General features: G+C 35.1%; 2 protein-coding genes across 2 annotated transcripts; both read right to left on the minus strand.

Annotated features, from left to right (window-relative positions):
* Positions 1–3,075: 3,075 nt before the first annotated feature.
* On the minus strand, positions 3,076–14,280 carry LOC145608803 (inosine triphosphate pyrophosphatase). The gene is made up of 8 exons (XM_081664399.1): positions 14,083–14,280; positions 13,929–13,993; positions 13,790–13,853; positions 13,653–13,662; positions 12,947–12,978; positions 12,743–12,855; positions 3,475–3,551; positions 3,076–3,377 (listed from the first exon to the last, which is right to left on the minus strand). The coding sequence occupies exons 1-8, from the start codon at positions 14,213–14,215 to the stop codon at positions 3,260–3,262; spliced, it is 612 nt and encodes a 203-aa protein (XP_081520525.1). The 5' UTR covers positions 14,216–14,280; the 3' UTR covers positions 3,076–3,259.
* Positions 14,281–18,702: 4,422 nt separating this feature from the next.
* LOC145606994 (uncharacterized) lies at positions 18,703–21,352 on the minus strand. Its single transcript, XM_081662793.1, has 4 exons — positions 20,567–21,352; positions 20,380–20,463; positions 19,957–20,271; positions 18,703–19,629 (listed from the first exon to the last, which is right to left on the minus strand). The coding sequence occupies exons 1-4, from the start codon at positions 21,350–21,352 to the stop codon at positions 18,703–18,705; spliced, it is 2,112 nt and encodes a 703-aa protein (XP_081518919.1).

Raw genomic sequence — 21,352 nt, forward strand, 5'->3', positions numbered from 1 at the left:
AGATCTTAGTATCTCAGAAACAACCTCCCCCCCTCCCCTCCCTCTGTGCTTCTCCTGCATTGCATCTTCAGACGGAAATATTATTGCAAATCTAACTCCACCAAAGTATGAATACTTCGAAGCTCTATCTTTCAGATAATTCCGGAATATATTAAAGTCTTATCTCTCAAAGGCTGGTAGGAACCACACCATTAAAGAGAAAAAAAAATCATTGAAGTCTTTAACAGAACAACAGTCTAATCAGAATAGAAGAAATACATTAATGGGTTCAATTTCCCTGGCATGTTAGTCTTCCATATTATTTCTGCTAAGTTAAGGAAAAATGGAATAAATACCATAGCATGTGAGGTAGGTCCAATATGCTGCATATTTGCATGTGATTAGTCAATGTGAGATGATTTTTAAGCCATCAAATTACAAGCTGAGGTTTCCCACTATAAGTTTTTGATTGTTAATAGTAAGATCTAGTATGAATTTTATGCCCCAACTTTGTGTCAGATTAGACAATTGGCCAAATGTTCGATTGAGTAACTTTGGACAATCTATTTTGGGTTGAATATAAGTATCAAGTTTCTTTATTCTTTCTACATGTCTAAACAATCCTGGACATTGTGTGTGCACCATTGGTGTTTGTCCATTCATTAAAAGACCTTTCATGTCCAGTTTTAACAATTTATGCTGAATTATCGTGTCGGGTCAACTTTTGTCATCACAACACTGTCATTACATCGATGTATGAAGAAAAGTCTATAGTAGCAATGAACATGAGTTTATGTATTTGTTAACTAAGCCAGGTTGATTTGAGTATTTGATAAATAAAGATTAAGATATTTTCGAATCTAACTCATTCAACATATATAGCGCTAAAATGCCGGATATCATGCATAATTTATATTGTTCGTGACATATTTTTAGAGACATCCGATAAAATTAGAACAATACGTATTTTTTTTTTTTAAATATCTCCACCAAATTGTATTTGGATCTTTAATAGTAGTACTTATGTAAAAGTGTGAAACTATAGTATGTGTCAATTTAGGGCTCCATAACAAACTCAATATTTTTTGAGCTTAGCTCAGCAACTTCATTGAATACAGATGGCGGCAAATGAGAAAAGCGGCGAAAATAATGGGTCGGATCATTCATTTAAGTGGGCCCTACTCTTTGCAATAACACATGTTATGGGGGCCCAATTTGTTCTAATCAGTCCTATTAATTGATGAGGTAAAGCTCACTCATTGGTTCATTGCCAAGAACTAATGACTAAAGCATTAATGAGTATTGAGTAGAATTTTAATCTCCTTTCTTGGTGCAAAGGTGATGTTATATACTCCATTGTTGATTTAATTAAGATTAAAAAGCTAGCTAAAATTAAGGGAAATTATAATAAATCACTTAGGACAAATATGTAAATTTTGCTAATGAGAGTCAAGAATGCTCAATTTCCTTAGCTGCCTATACATGTACTTGTTTGTATATGAGCATCGATTCTCACAAAAGGTGATTTGTTTGCCCTAAATTAAGATTTTACATATTAAAATTAAGGATAATTTGGTTATTGAAATAATATTACAATTTCAATTGATTTATAAATTCATAACTTTATGCTTTATGGCATAAAGATTTACATTACTCTTGTTTTCTAAAAAGTATTCATGTTTAGACTTTAGACAATGATTATCTCACAAAAAAAGTTAAAATTAAAAATTTGTTTACCAGCAAAAGAAGTAGGTTATGTCTTTAAAATCTACGGTACAAATGTTTCATAGTTACCTGCCAATTCAACAAAAAATTGAAAGGATCTACAATTTTCAATAAACTTTGTAATCATACAAAATAATTAGCGATATTATTATCATAATCAACCAATACCTCAAGTTATTGAAGAGAAAATTATCAATTTACCTATTTAAAAAAAGGGGTAATTCTATACATAGCCCTTAGGGCTACATATAAGCCTTAAATACACTGTTGAAAATAGTATAAAATAAAAAATTTGTGACAAAAATACGCGTAAATCAGTGTAATTAGTGTGTTTTTGTCATGATTTTCCTAAATTTTAACAGTTTTCTAGAATATATTTAATGCTTATATGTAGCCCTTAGGAAAATACATGTATTTCCTTTTAAGTTTAACAAAATTAGACTATATATCCAAAATAGGTGATTCAAAATATTAGAATCGCTCAATAAATAAGTCATTTAGCTTGAAGTATACATATGAATTATGTTACAAATATAAATTAAATTGACCTAAATCTTTTTCTTATGATTTGGGATTTATTTTAGTTAATCATTATGCTTTATGTACCTAATTCACTCATTGTAGATGTTTGGGAGTTGGTAAGATAGCAATATAAAAAAGTTCAAAGCACAAGAGTGGTAATTGACTAATTGGTAATGTAGAGTGAAAGATAAAGTCGAGAAAAAGTGAGACAAAAAAGAACACTAATCCTTTTATACCTTTCAACTGTATGCCTGTATTGGAGAGTCTAAGTAATACTTTAAAGGGGTAGAAACTAGAAAGGTTCAATGGAGAAAGTAACACCAAAATCTACCAAGTATTTGCGCAAAAATCTAAAGGATTTTGTGTCGGTGCATACTTTACTAGCCATGTGAATATGTGATTTTACAAAAAAAAAAAAAAAAAAAAAAAAAAAAAAAAAAATAGTGAATTGCAAGAGATATTAAAGAGGGAAGAAAAAGGCTAAAACACACACCGAAATCGAGGAAAGTACAAAGACAATCCCAAGTTGATAATTATTTAGATTCAACGCGTTTCTGTGTGGCTGGCTGGCACACACCCCTAACTGACTGAGTAATCTCTGACTGATCGAATAACCCTTGACTAAGTGATCTCTGACCGACCAAGTAACCCCTAACTGACCGCCATCCTTGCCACATTGTCTGGCCAACTACTTAAAACTTTGTATTGAAGATTTTCCTAGACTGAACTCATCAGGGTTAATTTCACTCAAATTTGCAAGCACTTGAGAGTGGGGGGAATGGAAAAAGAAAACCTCTACTTAAGTGGCAAGATTTGAATCTGCTTAAAGTTATAGTCAAAATATCCGAATGTCAAAAAGGAAACCTCGACTTAAGTGGCAAGATTTGAACCTGTTCAAATTTAAAGTCAAATATCCGAATGTCACAAACCAACCGATAATCTCATAATCGTTTTCTTTTATATAATCAGAGCCTAAGCTAAAATTTTTTTGTAAACAATTTCATGACTCAGAAATCAGAACTGATGCTTGTTATTAAGCATTGTGCGGGTGAAAAGTGTATCCAGCCTCAGCAAAATGGGATTTAACCAATGCAAGAGCTCGGTACCGGTGCGATATCTTGTTCTTTTCTTCCTTTGGCATTTCAGCATAACTGTCAATATCCACCGTACAGTTTTATAGATGTTAGCCAAAAACCTAAATTTAAATGCAAAATACAGGCTCATGTCAAAACAGAGAAGAAAGCTTACGTCTGATCGTATCCATCAGGCTGAAAAACCGGATCCCAGCCAAAATCGTTTGGCCCTCTTGCTTGAACAATCTTACCCTGCAATAACAAAGGGAAAAGGTCAATATCTTTTTAAAAGGCAGCTTTCTTTCGTGCTTAATGACCATTTTTGCAGGTCATACAGCTGATTTCAAACATCAAGTTCAATAACATTGTGGCCAAATATTTGCCCATTGAAAATATGAATAATGCGAATTACTTCAGCCGAAACCAAGGCCTCTTCTCATAAAGTTTTGTAATTGTACAGAAATGAAAACAAAAGCATCTAGTACATCAACGAGGTATTGAGGACATAACCCTTCTTGAAAGACTGATAAACAAGCCACCAAGAAGACTAGAAGAGTGAGGCAAATATAAAAGCATCTATTTTGTAATCAACGATGATTTTTCATACAGATTGATGAGGACCCCAACTTTACATTTAGTGCCACCAAATAGTAGTGAAAAGGAGAACAAAAAATGTCTTCCACCCAACCAACACAGCACAACTGCTCAGAGTGCAACAGTTACTGCAACTGAGCTCAGTTTATACTATTCATGGCCCTGATCCATGGATTGATTACCAAACATTACTTTTATAGTTTCATACATTTCAGCATGGTTCAAAGTTCTCAAACATTTTTGGAGTTATCTAATCAGTAATTTTATATTATCCTAGAAGCTTATAACCATCTAGATAAATCAGAAGATCTAGATACTGAAAAGCTCAAATCAGGCATAATGAAGGCCATATATGAGGTTTTAGCATTTTAGTGATTTAACTATACTAGGGTTAATTGGAGGACTGCTTTGTATTTTTTAATTATTTTAATCTTAATTAAAATAGCACTGTGAGCCTCCCACAAGGCCACAAGAAGAAACCTTCATTTATCCTCATTTAGAGGAGATAGTTTATCCATGTGGAACTTGTGGCCTATAACTAAAAGATCTGCTTCCATAAATTACTATGACTATTTTGCTGAAGGACAGCAGCAACTATTAAAATCCAAACCTTTGCAAACACTTCTAAGCTTTATACATTAACAACAACGTACTTGAAAATAATTTCGATAAGAAATTTTTTTTAATAGTTTCACCAAATGAAGTCAAATAATTCTATTACTTAACAAGGATAGGGGTTGAGTTTGGGCCTTCCTCAAAATAATCTCAATGGATCTTGCATGAGGACATATGGATACATTTGGATGAGTAATAAAACAGTCCTTGTAATTAAAAGGAAACTTCCTTCTGATTTCCTAGAGGTACAGATGATTTCCATCTGACAAATACAGAGGTAAGGTCAACCGGCCAAGTGCACTTTAGATTGTAATTTAATTACTCAGTAGACATACTCTGCATAGATTGGATGATTGGCACTGTTATGAATTCCTAATGTACAAGGGCTAATTCATGAAAGGAGGCATCAATGCACATGATGAGGAAATACTAGTAGTCCATGTAAAATGATAATGAAGTGTTTAAGGCTGAAATGACTTGGAGTTAATGTCCAGACTCTGAGCCTCTGGGGTGAATTAACCAACAGTTGAGTCCAGTATAATCCTACCCCTCCCAGTATTTTTTTCATTTCTTCCCGATTGTGGTTCAATAGTCAAGACTCAAGAGAAAGGAAAAACAATGACCAGGCACAAGTAACTATTAAACTACAGTAGCCTCCAGACTTGATGCCATGCAAAATAAAGGTAGTTGGAATCAAGTACTTGTGGCCTATTGTACATGGACACAGGGACAAGTATCAAGCACGAATGCGGATCCGAGTGGTTGATACAACATTTTAGAAATTTATGGATACGGAGACGCCATCTTAGTTTTGGACATGGGTACAGGGATGCGAAATTATAAAATTTAATACGATTTACATGTTTTAATTTTTTTTAAAAAAAAAGAATTTGAGTGTTTCTGTGTGTGAGTTCGTTAAATTTGGGCTCCTTAATTGTAGGCATCTTCCAGCCTGAAGTTTCCAACCCACATATAAGAGCTATTATTATTATTGAACCAACATAAAGCCCAAACCAAGAGCACTTATAATTGAGTGACTCATACTACTATAAGTTACACTCTAGCAATCAAGTGCAAATATTAATAGGTCATTAGTCGTAACAGCCTAATTATCACTTGCTTTTGAAGAAAATAAGATAAAAATGAATTTTTAAGAAGTTTCCAGAAAAACCAATTGCTGTGCCACGGCAGAAATACCGTGCCACGACAGTTTTGTTTTACCCGGTTTTATATTTTTACGCGATTTGACTTTTAAAATGATAAATCAAGTACCGCATCATATTACAAGTACCGTGACACGGTATCACGGCTCTCTGTACCGTGCCACGGTGCTTAATGTCTTGCCGCGGTGAATATTTCAGAGCACCAATTCATACTCTCTTTCTCTCTTATACTTGAGCCTAAATACTTGCCTTCCCTATTTCACAATTCATCCTTTAAGCACCCCCCGGAGTCTGTACTTTAATCGAAGTTCGTACTTAAGCCAAGGCATGAACAGCCCCGCATCTAGAGGGTGATTTTTTATGTTTTTGATGTATTTAATTTTGTTATACTGTGATTTTTTTATAAGCTAGCTTTTGCCAAGAATTTTGGAGGGTGTTGCTACTATTAAGTTTAGTCGCATGTACAATGTTTTGAATTTTTTGATTAATTTTTTTTGAAATAATTTTAGGAAATTTTGACAATTACCACCTTCTATTATGTCCATTTTAGCAATTACCACATTGCATTTTTTTTTTTTTAAATTATCACCTTCTATTTTCAAAAACATCAAAAGTTACAACCTTCTCCACCACATGACGTCATCTTGCCTATTTCCCTCCTATTTCCCCTTCCTCACTTCGATTCTCATCTCCCTTGTATCTCTTCTCTCTCCTTCACCATTAATGGCAATCAATTCTTCCTTAACCACCTAATACTCTCTGAAAATTTACTCCCTATTGTCACATCCTCTCTCTCCATCATAATTCTTGGTCAAAATAGTTGCTAAATTGCCCAAAATTGGAACAATTGTTCCAGGCGCAGTATCATACTACAATTGGGTTGGAAACGTCATTGTTGAAGGGGGGGGACCAAGCTAGGATATCTCAATTAGTTCACCAATTGAACACCCTCGCAAAACCCTAATTTCAACCAGGTAATAATTCACGATTTGCTGTCAATTAGTTCACCAATTGAACACCCTCACCCCTAATTTGATTCGCAAAACCCTAATCTCAACCCTAAAACGCATTGAAAACCCCTAAATTTAAGAAATTAAGATGAACAACATACCTTTCTTTTGGGAATCATTGTCATGTTGCAGCAACCACCAATAATTGTTCGTCAATTTGGATTTAGAGGAGTGAATTAGAGTGTTCTGATTTTTTTGGGGGAAAAAAAGTGAGAGGAGAGATGAGAATCGAAGAAATGGGAGGGAAAGGTAAAGGGTGGGGCCCACATGACGTCATGTAGTGGAGAAGGTGGTAATATTTTTTAAAAAAATTACAAGGTGGTAATTGTTAAAATGGACATAATATAAGGTGGTAATTGTCAAAATTTCCATAATTTTATCTTGATTTAGGTTATGTCTTGGACTTATCTTCTAAAATGGACTCTTGTTTGCTGCAATTTTGATCAAATGTACCCTTGGGCTATGTTAATCGAACACGGCAAAAATCGCGGAGCACTCGGACACTTCAACCCAAAGAAGAGAGTAGAAGAGAAGATACATATTTGAATTTTTTTTAGAAAATAATGAGCAGAAATGGCGTACAGAGGTACAGAGGCACAGAGCTATGGCTTATGGAGGAAGTGAAAGAGAAAGGAAGGAGGAAGTGAAAGAGAAAGGAAGGAGAAAGGAGGAATAGTGAGTCACAATCTGTAAAATCATTGTTATTTTATTTACTTTAAATTATAATATCACGTGAGGTGGGGAATTGTTCTCCTTTATTCATATCTACTTTTTTGGACCCACCCACACTTCATTCTCTACTATAGTACTATTTTTTAAGGACTTGTTATTACTTATTAACATAATTTACTTAGAAATTAATGAAATTTTGAAATTTTGAAATTTATAATTTTGTAATATAAGAATTATTTGAAAGAAAATTAAAAATGTCGTGTCCCCGCACCCAAATTTCAAACAGAGTCTCCGTGTTCTAAAATTTTGAAAATTGCTAGTTCGGATAACACCCGTTCCCGAGTCCAAGTAACGCAACCCTCGAGGGAATTGAAACTCATAATTTGTAGATTAAGCGACTTGAACTTCATAAGAGTGAAAATTAGATAATACACCCGGGTGAGCATGGCACCATGCTCGGTAAACAAAAAAAGGCGTACAGAACATATAGTGTTTGATAAAGAACATACCTATGTTTGACAAAGAACATACCTTTAATATGTTCTTTGAGTGTGATCAGTGTGTTCTTTGAGTAAAATTATATGTTCTTTACATTATAACTTATGTTATTTAACCTATGTTGATAAATATATATGTTTTTTTGGGTTTAATAATACAAAGTATGTTCTTTGAATTTGGCATGTATGTTCTTTAAGGTCGTAGTGACGCCCAAATTCTATTTTTATTATCATATGTCATATTTAAATTACTTTTATTATCGTATGTTCTTTGAGTTTGATTAGTGTGTTATTTAGGTATTAACTATATGTACTTTACAATATAAATTACTACCTCCGTTACATGTTTTGTGCAACATTTTCCAAAAACGGATGCTACACATTATGTGCAACAAAAAATTTATTTCCTTTTTAGGTAAGTTTTTTTAAATGAAATTACCACAACACCCCCAATTTAAAAATTAATAACATTACTTAATTTACTAACCCAAATTTAATTAATCAAATAATCACCCCCTTTCTTCTCTTATACCTGCAAACAGAACCACCACCATCATCAACAACCACCGCAAACACCATCAACCCAAGAACAATTCTACCACCAACACCACCGAAACCATACCACCAACACCACCAGTTCACCACCGACACCACGACCACCACAAACCATCGACCACTGCGACCTTAACACCACGACCACCAAAGACCTCCATTTCAACCTCTAACCCCTCCCGTTAGAGTCGGTGCCCCTCCTCCTTGCCCAAGTCGAAGTCGGTGCCCCTCCTCGTGAAATTACCCGCCCCCCTTGTCGAAATTGAAATTAAACCCTAGAAGTTGAAAAGCGAAAAGGGGATCGAAATGTAAGACTTAGTTTGAAAACTCAAATCTAATGCAAAATTGGCAAATATGGGAGGTGAATTTAGGGGGATTATGACCGGTTTATAAGTGGGTTTGTGGTGGCTTCGGGGTGGGTGGTGGTTTTTGGTGGTTATGGCGGGGTTTTCGGTAGGTCTAAGGTGGGTTTTTGGATCTTGGCGGTAGTCTGGTGGGTTGGTATGGTGGTTTCGGCGGCTAGTATGGTACTTTCGGTGGTTGATAAGGTGGTTTCGGTGGTTCATACGGTGGTTGGTGGTTGTGTCTGTTGCTTGAGGCTGTTGTTGGTGGCGAACTTGGGTGGTGGTGTCGGTGATGCAGTGGGTCTTAATGATAGTTAGGTTGAGATGCTTAATTTTCTAATTCTGTCATAATCATACCCATATTTTTGCTAATCAACTTTTTCATTTTTTTTCTTGGGAAGTGTGCAAGCCTCTTTGTTGCACTTAACATGTAACGGAGGTAGTATGTTCTTTTACAATATGTTATTTTGAAATTTGATACTGAAATCTTAACTTACTTTTAATTGAAAATAATATTAGGGGTTTTTCTATCCCGAGGTATTGACTTTTCCAAGCTGTACCCACCCATTTTCAAAATTCCACGATGTACCCCTAAGGTACCTTTAGTGTCTATGATGTAACCCTACCCTAATCCATCCGTTAACTTAAGTTAACTTTCCGTTAACTTGAATATAAATAATTTTATTTTTTTTTAAAAACCCAAACACCTCTCTCTATCCTCTCTCACAGCTACCCACCAACCACCACTACACCTCCAACTAACCGCACCACCACCGCACCTCCACCACCATCGCCACACCCCCAGACGCACCATCGCCACACCCCCAGACGCACCAACGAGTCGCGCACCTCTCTCCTCGACCCACCACCGCGCGCGTCACCCCTTCTCTCTCACTCGAGCCGCGACCGCACCACCACGCACTGCACGTTGCCCAGCTTATCGTTCTTCATGCCCAAATTCGACCAATTGCACCATATTTGTGCAAAGTTTCATTGGAAAAATCAATTAAAACAAGTTTTGTTTATTTAATCTCTATCTAATTAAACCAAAATTGTTGATTTAGCAATTAAAATCAAATTGGGGTAAAAATTAGGGTTTTCTATTATTTTGAACCAAATTCTTTGATTTTAAAACGAAAACAGCAATTAACAACTTAATTTTGCAATTTGAATTCAATGAAACAAAAGCCCTAAACCAATTTGTCAAAATTTCAATTCGAATTCGAATTAAATTTCTCCATTGCATTCTAACACTTTCTTTAGTGGTGCACTATGTGGCGACTCGCGCAGTGGTGGGTCAAGGAGAGAAGAGCGCGGCGGAGCGGCTGGGGTTGCGGCGGTGGTGCGGCGGGTGGCTGGTGGGTGGTTGTGAGGGAGGAGAGAAAGGTGTTTGGGGTTTTTTTTTTAATTTGTTTATATTTAAGTTAACAGAAAGTTAACTTAAGTTAACGGAGGGATTAGGGTAGGGTTACATCATAGACACTAAAGGTACTCTGGGGTACAGCGTGGAATTTTGAAAATGGGTGGGCACAGCTTAGAAAAGTCAATACCTCAGCGGCACTGTATAGAAAAACCCTAATATTAGAGTAAAAAAACTAAATTATTATGGGAAGTTGAATTTTTTTTTTTTTTTTTGGAGAGATAGAAAATTATTTTTTGGGGAAATGATATCTTTGGTAAGGATTTTTTAAGAGGTGATCACCATAGGCATGACTCGCATTCCGACTCGATCCGGCTCGAAATAAGATGGGTTTGGGCAAACCTAAAAATGTATTTTAAGTTAAAACTCGAATCGGGCTCGAAAAAAGCCCGAAAACCGGCTACTTTTCTACGGGTTTGGGCATGAGAAATTATGATATGGCCCGGCCCTACTCGATTTTTTATCACCTCTAAATTTTTTCCTAATGTGTAATTTTTCAGAAAATTTTGTTAAGTTTTTATCTCGTTCTTTTTATTATATCTTAATGTTCTTTGGTAATGTATGTTTTTGTCAAATACAAACATGTTCTTTGTCAAATACATGTATGTTCTTTATGAAACACTTTCCGCCTTTTTTTTATTTATCCGGGTGTACGATGAGCACTGTACACCCGCGTGTATAAACCACGGATTACATAAGAGAGAGAGAGAGAGAGAGAGAGAGAGAGAGTTAAGTTTTGTATAGCCTGAAATCCTAGCTCAGCCCCTTGTTCATGAAAAGAAATATTCCCCTTCTTTTCTCATGCACAGACCAAAGATTTACAGTGTTTTTGGATAGCAATGATTGAGGCCTTGAGGGGAGGGGATGTTAGGGAGAAGTGGGCTAGTAATTTGTACTCACAAATCTTTCCAATATTGGAAAGGTTTATTTATAAGGAGGAAAAGAAGTTGAATTCCTCTATTTTCCTCCCCTTCTATTTGCCAAACAATATAAGAAAACAATCACTTTCATTGCAAAGCTATTTCTTTCACTTACAATTTGAGTTCCTTACCTTGCGTTTAACATCCCACAAACTATCCTCCAAGATAAAGCTATAATTGTGCAACCCCCCCCCCCCCCCCCCCCCCGCGGTTCTCAAAATGATGATGCAAATAGGTTCAATTGTCACTCAATTAGCAACAGTTGGAGCATTCTTATTCCTATCTTACTTCATTTATGTCACTCAATTCATGCAATTACCCCTTCACTTCTGCATGCTTTGGCTGCAGAGAGTTTATACGTGGCTGCCCCCTTGACTTCTCACGAGTCACCTATCCGGCTATCCCTCTACAAGCCATCCTCAATCTGTCCACCCACCTCAAAACCCTATGGTTAACAAGATGGTTGAACCTTAATCCTCTCCAAAAGTCATACCTTCCAATCTTCCCCTAACAAAGGCATATTGTATACACTTTTTTTTTCTTCTTACTTATGTTTTTGTTCTAATTTGCCAAGCCATTTTCAAATAGAAAGATGATTAAAAAATAGAGGGGGTAATGGTTATGTCCCAAAAGTCAAATAATATCAGGTGACAAACTTAGTTGTTGAGAAAGTGGATGAATGAATAGATGAAAGTATGCCATTTTAAGGGATAAAGAAAAAGGAAATGTACTCTGCAGGCCTGGCTCTAAGCTGCGTAAACCAGTTCTACACCACAGGGCCCAAAGTTAAATGGGGCCTCCTGTTTACTTTAAGCTATATATATTATGTAAAATTGAAGTGTATAATTGAATGTGGTGGAATGGTTGAGGGCTTCATAAGGAATTTAGTGGGTTCGAATCTTGGCTAGACTTGTTCATTTTTCTTTAATTTTTTTTTTCTACATTTATAGTTCATACATATGGCCCCATTTTGTTGACCTAGATTAGTAGAACAGGGCCTCCATTGTGATTGAGACGACCCGGTACTCCGTAGATCTTAAGCTTTATTTAAAACCACTGCATCTACAGGACTGTGTGTGTAAATTAGGTATTCTTAAAGCATTGTTTGCACCATTCTACCAAACCTCTCTACCCACCCTCTTCTCCCCTTTTCATCTTCCTTACCATCATCCCAACTAGCAAAAGCAGGCCCCAAAGTGACCATCTAAGTTGCTACATTGATATGTATGAATTTGACTGTGCTAACAAGTTAGCAAATGACATTTGACTCATCATCTTTCACTATTCATGATGATGCTACAACTTTACACCTGTGTCTGATTCTGCGGTTGATGAGAGCACATAATTATAACGGCAAATTGAGTTGCCTTGATTCACAATGACAAGTGCTTAGAATATTTCTTAACACGTTTTCAGAAAGTACAACACTTGAATAAGAAAAACACACAGTTAAGTAGTTAACCTGTATTGAACTAATTATGATTAACATAAAGATAAGTGTTAGTGGATTAGTAGACACTCATTTCTTAGTCAATTATATAATAACATTGGTTAGAAGAAAAACATACTGCCATAAAATGGTTTCTGAATCCTAGATGGTACGACAAACCTAAAAAGTATTTCAAGACTCAGAAATCAGAAAACAAAAGTACATACCATAGTTTTCCCCACAAAGGTGATAGGATCTGCACTTGGTCCAAGGGCAAGAGAAAACACACACATAGCATATGCTGATTTATCTTCATAAGCCATCAGCAAATTATTAAGACCTACAATAACCATGATAAAGCGAAATAATCAATTAGATAAACACCGACACAGATTACGAAAGTTACAAAAAAAGGAAGATTAATCAACAACCTTCATGACCAATTTTTTCAAGAAACCATTTGCTTCAGATGTACAATTTGAGGAGCACCACACCACAGCCATGTGAAAAAATATCAAAAGGAAACATGTCAGGAAATTTATGTCAAATATTATTTCTTATTTATGAAATCAACCAATTGCATACGTAGTGCTATATGATAATAAACAGAGCAAGATCACCACAAACATTGTAGATACTCTAGATAGTAAGGCCAAAGGAAGCAGTTTATACCCAAAACAGATGTCAGTAGCAATTTCTGACCGATCTCTCAGTGTAAAGTGTGTGTAAAGACTGTAAACAAAGTCTCTCAATGTTTTCTTGAAACACACAGCCCCAAATTATATTACTGGAGATTTTCATTCTATGAACAAGAAATCACCAGTAACCACTAACTTTTTACATTAGTAATTCCAAGTTTTTATCTAATTTAAAAACCAATTTACATGTATTTAGAGAAACAAACATATTTAGGATGTACTCATTATTTTAGTAATAGGCTTAAAAAATAAGCTTCATATAACTTTATTCTTATCATACAAACAAATTTACCCATATACCATAATATTGCTGCTAATTCATAATTTCATATTTTACCCCCAAGTCCCCAACACTAAATAAAGACATTAGCACATCATATAACATACAAAAGAATAAGAAAGAAATTGGCACCTCAACTCAGCAAAAGAAGAAACTTACATGTAAGGCCCTGCATTTAAATTAGAAAATATTAGGGTTCAAAACAAATCCAAAATTAAACAAACCAAAATAGCACAAAACTAGAAAATGGGAATTTTATAAATTTGTGTTTCACAAATTAAATTTTGTTAACATACCAGGAAGCCCTTTAAGAGCATTGAAGCATAAACAAGTATCTTCAACAAGAACAGGTCCATTAACCTAATCCAATTATCATAATTAATTACACTAATTAACAACCAAAAATCAAATCAAACAACAAAATTTGTTGATTACCTGAATAGCAGCCAAACGAGCTTTTTCCTTAGATATATCTTCAGGCTCCCCTTGCAATTCTGGCACTGCATTTAGCAAATCAACCCAAATTAAATTAAAATTATAAAATTATGAACAAATTAAGAACTGGGTATTTCTGGGAAATGGCAATTACAGTCGAGTTTGAGAGATTGAAAAGGGATGGATTGACCAAGAATGGCTTTCACTTCCTCTAATTTTTTTGGGTTTCCAGTCACAAATGTTACTGGTTTTGGTAGCATCAACCCTCTTACAGATGTTCCCGACATTTTTCAAATTCCTACTTTTTCTACAGCAAGCTATTGCTAAAACCCAAGAGATTCTATGATTAATTGATTTTTAACGATAAAGATGAGCATAATGAAAAATACAAGTTTATCACCTTAAATTAAAGGGTAAAATTGTAAATAACATTAAAGGGTAAAATTGTAAATAATTAATAATATTTTATCAAATATTTTATGAGGAAATATTATCTCTTTTGGACAGACAATGACTCACCCAAATCTGCTTAGGTTCTGTTCACTTCAACTTAATTTCAGTTCAGTTCAGCCCCAATCAATTTAGTTTAGTTCAGTCCAGTTCAGCTCCAATCAGTTCAATTCAGTTCAGCTCCTAATTTCCTTCTCTCATAAAATATTCATTTCAGCTCTATTCAGTTCAGTTCAGCTCTAATCAGTTTAGTTCAGTTCAGTCCGGTACAGTAAATGTGAACATGCCCTTAGCGAGGCGATGGGGGCTACGTTCCTCACATAATACCAAGAGACAAAAGAGAAGCGAGATCTAAAATCTGATACATCATCTAATAAGATGTTATCCAAATCAGAAGAAAGGTAGCTGCATTGTCAATATGATCCATCACAGCTTTACAATCAGACTTAACAATAACATCATTGTCACGTCTAATTCCATAGCACACAACCATCCATTATGCAATTTCAGGAGTCTAATAATGCTCACGCATTATTCTAGTGTTTGCAAAGATGACTTCGCCAAGAGCATTTCTAGCTACAACTCCCAAGCTTATCCACCCCCTCTCTCAATAAATGCAACATCACAAATAATTTTCACCAAAGACCCTAACACTTTGTTTGGATAGAAGAAAATGGAAGGAAAAGAAGGGAAGAGAAAGCGAGGGGGCCAAACTCTCTTGTTTGGGTAAAGGATTGGAGCCAAGGAAGGGAAAGGAGAGGGAGGGATCCATTTTCCCTCTCCCATTCATAAACATAATCCCTCCAAAATTAGAGAGATTTGGAGGTAAATTAGAATTCACCTCCCCTCCCTTTCTTTCCTCTTCCCTTCCTCCTATTTCCCTTCCCTTCCTTTCCTTCCCTATTTGTTATCCAAACAAAGCATAAATGAGACATCCACCTCTTAGGACTATTCTTACTCTTTTTCAGCTTGCTTACATAGATTTTTTTTTTTTTGCCTTGTAAGAATTGTGATATGCAACAAGTCTGAGAATTCTATCCAAGGTCATTATTAGACGAGCGTATTGTTTATATTGTTAAATGTTGTATCGTTGTGCCTATGCCAGATATGCCACATTTATGCAACTTAGGTCTGCATTCTATTTTATATTTTATATTTTGTTAGCTTAGATTTAATGGTTTTTATCAAAAAAACAACTTTTAGAATGTTACTCGATGATTCACTTGTGTTATAATACAAAATATTTAACTAAAAGAAAACTTAATGTTTTAGTGAAGCAATATTGTTGGCAAACTTTTATTATATAAATCATTTAAATTATTTCAGATTATTTTTAAATGATTTTGATAGATTTTTAACTATTTACGAATGAGTTCATTACTAGGTTAAGTCTTGTGCCATGCACGGTCAAAATTAAAATATACAACAAATAAATTATAAATACTGGGGTAAATTCAATATTAATTAATTTATTTAAAAAAAATTATTTGTAACAAAATAACTTGAATTTTAGTTTATACCAATGACAATACGTAAAGGTTATTAAATTGGATTGTATAAAAAAATAATATAATAATAGAAATTTAGAAGCTATAATGTTTTATATAAGATAATTAAAATATTAGCTTAGATTAATACCATATATGAACTGCAGAGATGGACTTATCTCCTTAATTAATATATGGCTCTATCTTTCTTTCAAAAAAAAAAAATAGTACCATATACGAACTCAAATACATTTATCATTAATTTTTTGACACACTTTGACCGGCATAATATGAAAATTTAGTTGATTTCATTTTACTTTAGAATAATTAGTATTCCGTAATCAATTTTTTAATATATTTTTAGTGAGTAGTAGGGGTTTTTTATATTTTAAATAAAATATTTAGAGTAATTAGATTAAATTTTCTAATATATTTTATGTATACTATAACAAAACGATTTTATTCTTATAAATGTTATATAATTTTAAGATTTATACAAAGTATGCTACCAAATGATTTTTCTATTTTGATTAAATTAAAATTTATTGTCAAATGATGAAAGTTGGAGAAAAAAATTGATATTGATAATATTATAATAATCATGGAAAATATTATATTACAATACCTTGTAGGTTATAAGTGAATGTCATTAAAATATGGTAAAAAAAATTGAGTATAATCGGATTAAATATGTTGTTAAAATGGAAATAACTATTAGTGTATGTGATAAAATGAATGTCATTAAAATGTGGTAAAAAAAAAAAAAAAAAAAAAGGAAAGGAAAGAAAAGGAAAGAAAAAAAAGGTGGGAAAATTTTTAACCAGGAAATGATAAGTGTCATTCCAGGTTTCGCGGCCTTTAGTATATAGTTATTGATGTCATTCAATAATTTTGTGCTAATATGTAAACTGGTTTTTTATACGAAGTATCTAATGAAATTATAAAAAGTATATAGTAGAAAATATTTGAATCAGTCAGTTTTTTATGATTCAAATATTTTCTACTTTATAATTTCATTATATGTTTGACGTCTTTTTTCATATTCTATCTTATTAGGCTAATATTTGTCAACTTTGACAATGTGTACAATTAAATCAATCCTATATAATCAACCAAAAATCCTAGTGTGGATTTGCACCTTGTTAGGGTCATTAAATCTTGAGCTAGAAGATCAATAAGCTAAGTTTCATGTAAATCATGATTCGTCGGGAATGAGTTCAACAAACAAATTAAACCTTGAATGATTAGTGATGTTGGGCTACTATCATTACAGACGTACTAATTCTGATTCCGTTTGCAATCCCTATTGAAGTAGTTAGGGAAAAGAACAATGTTATACACAACGTGAATGACAATTCGAAACATAACAATTCGAAACATACTTGTACACTATGCATCCAGCAAGTCCAGTGCTCTCGAAGTTTTTTTTTTTTTTTTTGACATCAGCATAACTTAAGAAATTACAAACTGAAATTAAACTAATTAAGCTAGTTCTACTATTGTTGGCCAGAAAGTGTGCTCGTTGTACCTTGTCTCTGTCAACTTTAAGGATATTGCAACACTGAAAACTCAAACCTATTTTTTGAATATCCCGTATCATCCAGAAGACACTGATATCATCAATTTCTTTCTTGCGTAGAAGGTTGATCAAATTCATTGAGTCCGAATATAGAAGTACTTTGGAGAATCCCATGGAAGTACACCATTTAGAGCTTGAAGACAAGCTTGCGCCTCCGAATGCAATGCTGAGGTTGATAATCCGAAGCTTGCTCCCGCATCCAAGAATTCCGCGTCATTAAGTTTCATAGCCCAACCAAATCCACTTGCTCCACTATTTTTCTCAAACGAGCCATCAACCTGTAGAGTACAATCCGGTTGACCCCTATTTGCACAAAAAATATATCCTTCTCGTCCAATATGTACCTGGCAAAATCCCGGAGGCTCATGAAGTTCCGTTTCCGGAATGTGCAGAATACCCAAATTTGGCAGATTTGGTTTGTTGAAGTCTTGAAGAGATTGCAAAGCCTGTTCAATGTTTCTTTTCAAAGTGGTATAACCACCACTATCACCACTAAAAAGACGTTGGTTCCTTGTTACCCAAATTCCCCATAAAGTTGCAATAAATGTTAATATTGTGGAACTATGGATACCATCCCGACTATAAAGAAGCAGGATATAAGTTTGAATCCATTTCTGAAGAGTACCTGAAATGGATTCACTAGTTGTATAGCCATCTGTTACGGGAAAATTATTCCACGCAAATTTAGCCAAAGTACAGGATCTAAAAATATGTTGTGTGTTCTCAACATCTTCACCGCAAAAATTACATAGTGTTGTCACTTGCATACCTCACTGTGCAAGTTTTTCTGTCGTGGGGATAGCGTCATAGAAAAGTTTCCACATGAACATACTCCATTTGGGAGAAATGCGCAGTCTCCAGATGATTTTGAAGAAATCCCCATTTTCTTTACTAATATTGTTCCGTTCCTGAGAGTTAGTCTTTTGTGATAAGAAGGCGTATCCGGTTTTCACTGTAAACTTCCCTGTCATGTGATGTGGCCAATACATGAAGTCTTCCGACCTATCTTTCGGAAGCTCCATACCAAGAATTTGTTGTGCACTATTCCACTCGAATTTCTATCTTACAAGAGAGGCTTTCCAAGAAGAGGAAGTTTGGTTAATAAAATCTTTCACTTTCCATGTCATACTTTCACGGAGAGTTTGATTAGATTTAACACCGGTGTCGTTCCATTTACCCAGTTACCGCTACAGGCCGGGATATTACCACCATTCCCAATCTTCCAAACAAATCCCGGTATGAAACGGGAAGCAACCTGCTAGAAACCCCTACGAGCATAAGAGATGGGGGGAAGCACTTGATTTCTAGGAATACCATGACAAAGGACACATTTGACCTTTGAATCGAAGATCTTAGCTGCTATAAGTTGAGGATTTTTGTGCATTCTGAGAACATTCTTGAATAAGAGGGTATCATTTACCAAACTAGTTGCTCTAATTCCTAAGCCTCCCATTCCTTTTGGTAACTGGATAATTCGTCGCTTCGTCCAATGGATACCCTTTTCCCCACTCGTTGCCCACCAAAACCTAGTTATGATTGAATCTAGCTTGTTTGCGATTGCTATAGGTAATTTTAAAGATTTCATAACATGTGAAGTAATACCCATTAAGACCGAGTTGATCAGAACCAACATTGCAGATTGTGATAACATACAAGTAGACCATGTCAGGAGTTTTATTTTGACCTTCTCTACCAAGAAATTGAAATGATCCAATTTTTTCCCCATAATATCAATCGGGTTTCCTAGATGTGTACCCATGCTTTGGACACTAGGCATTCTAAAAATTTCTTTATACTCTGAAACAAGGTTTTGGGGGAGTGACGAACTAAACTTAATGTAGTATTTCTGGAAGTTAATTCTTTGGCCCGAAACCGCTCCGATTCTTATTAGAATATCACGAATGTGAGCACAAGATGAGTGATCAACTTTGAAGAAAAACATGGCATCATCCGCGAAGAAAAGATGTGAAATTTTTGGGGCTCTTTGAGCAATTTTAACACCACTAAAAAGTTTAATCTCTTCGGCTAAGAGTAGCATTCGTGATAAAACATCCATACAGAAGAGGAATAAATATGGGGAAAGAGGATCACCTTGACGTAGGCCGCATAGCAGTTTAAAGGATTCTGTTGTTTTCCCGTTTACAATGGCCTTGAAGGTGACGGTTGAGATACACTGAGAAATCCACTGAATCCAACACGCGGAGAAACCATAAGCTTTAAGTATTTTTTTAAAAAAATCCAATCAACACGATCATAGGCTTTTGACATATCAACCTTAACAGCCGCAAGGTGAGTTGAATGCTTTTTCATATTAATGAAATGAATAAGTTCCTGCGAAATGTACACATTATCCTCCATATATCGTCCCGGGATAAACGCGTGCTGGTAATCTGTGATCAGAAAGGGCAGAGCCCTTTTCATGCGTTTCACCAAACACTTTGCAATACGCTTGTAAATCGTATTACAAAGGCTAATCGGCCTAAATTGCGTAACCCTTTTCTGGAGAATATACCTTCGGTAGGAGAACCAAAAGTGAAGCATGTAGTTCTGTCAAAAGGAATTCTGTATCAAAAAAGTGTTTTACACTTTTAATAACCGTGTCACCTACGGCCTCCCAGTGTATTTTAAAGAACTCTGCGATAAATCCATCCGGTCCCGGAGACTTTGAAGAATGAATATCAAACATTGCTTCTTTGATTTCATTTGGAGTGAAAGGTGCATCTAGATCCTCCGAAATATGCTGTGGTAGATTAGGGAAATGAATTTCCCTTAACAGGAGGTCTATGTTCTCCTCATGATTCGGATCTTGTTCCGGCCGGTAAGCATTCTTGAAATTATTGTAAAATAATTCTGAAATGTTCTGTTATCCTTCCACCCATTCTCCATTGTCATTACATAAGGAAAAAATTTCTTTTCTTTTCTTTTTTTGTTTAACCTTGTTGAATAGACGTTTAGTAGGAGCATCCCCTTCTTTCAACCACTTTTCCTTGATGCGTTGTTGCCAATAGCCGTATTGTAACTGGCACTCCGGGATAATAGTATTAAGATGTTGAATAAAATGGTTTCCACCATTTAAGTTTGAGATGTGCTCACTAGTACCAAGAAGTTCCTTGTTCATTCACCCCATTCCAGTTTATCCCTAATATTCTTCTATGATCAAGACACCATTTTTGAAGATGATGTCGTACAACACGTAATTTTCTAGCAAGAACAAAGGGAGATGAACCCGGGATAGATTTACCCCATTCTATATCAATGAATTGCACAATTTCCGGGAAGCGTAAGCACCAAACCTCGACCTGGTACGGTCGATTTACTACTAATTGTGGAGGGTTCATATCAAAAGTTATTGCCGCATGATCCGAGACTGTAATGGGTTCATGAATTATTCTTCCATTCCCAAATTCATCAAACCAATCAGAGGTTACATAGCCACGGTCAAGTCTTTCCAAAATCAAACCATTTCCAAGCCGTTTATTTGTCCAAGTGTATCTTGGACCTGAGAAAGGAATTTCAACAATATCGTTATTGAAACGCCAATCAATGAAATCATCTACCCCTCTAATAGTCGGGCTACCACCAAGCTTATCGACTAGATATTCAAGTTGATTAAAATCACCAAGTAAAAGACACTTAGGATAACTACGAATAATATCGGTTAGCTCATTCCAAACAGAAATCCGGTCCTCAATAGACGGAGCACCATACACAAATACTACATATTTTGATATTCCACTAATTTCAACAATATTACATAGCATAATATTTTGTGAGCAAAAGATTAGAGTAATTGTAGCATTACACCAAGATAACAAAGCCAAGCCGCCCCTAGTACCCACTGCATCGATACCACAAGAAAAATTAGGGGATAGACAAGCCAAAAGAGGGTTAACATCAGTAAAAGACAT

The sequence above is a fragment of the Chenopodium album genome, chromosome 23, assembly GCF_948465745.1.
Source record: "Chenopodium album chromosome 23, dcCheAlbu1.1, whole genome shotgun sequence".
In the NCBI taxonomy this organism is placed as follows: Eukaryota; Viridiplantae; Streptophyta; class Magnoliopsida; order Caryophyllales; family Amaranthaceae; genus Chenopodium; species Chenopodium album.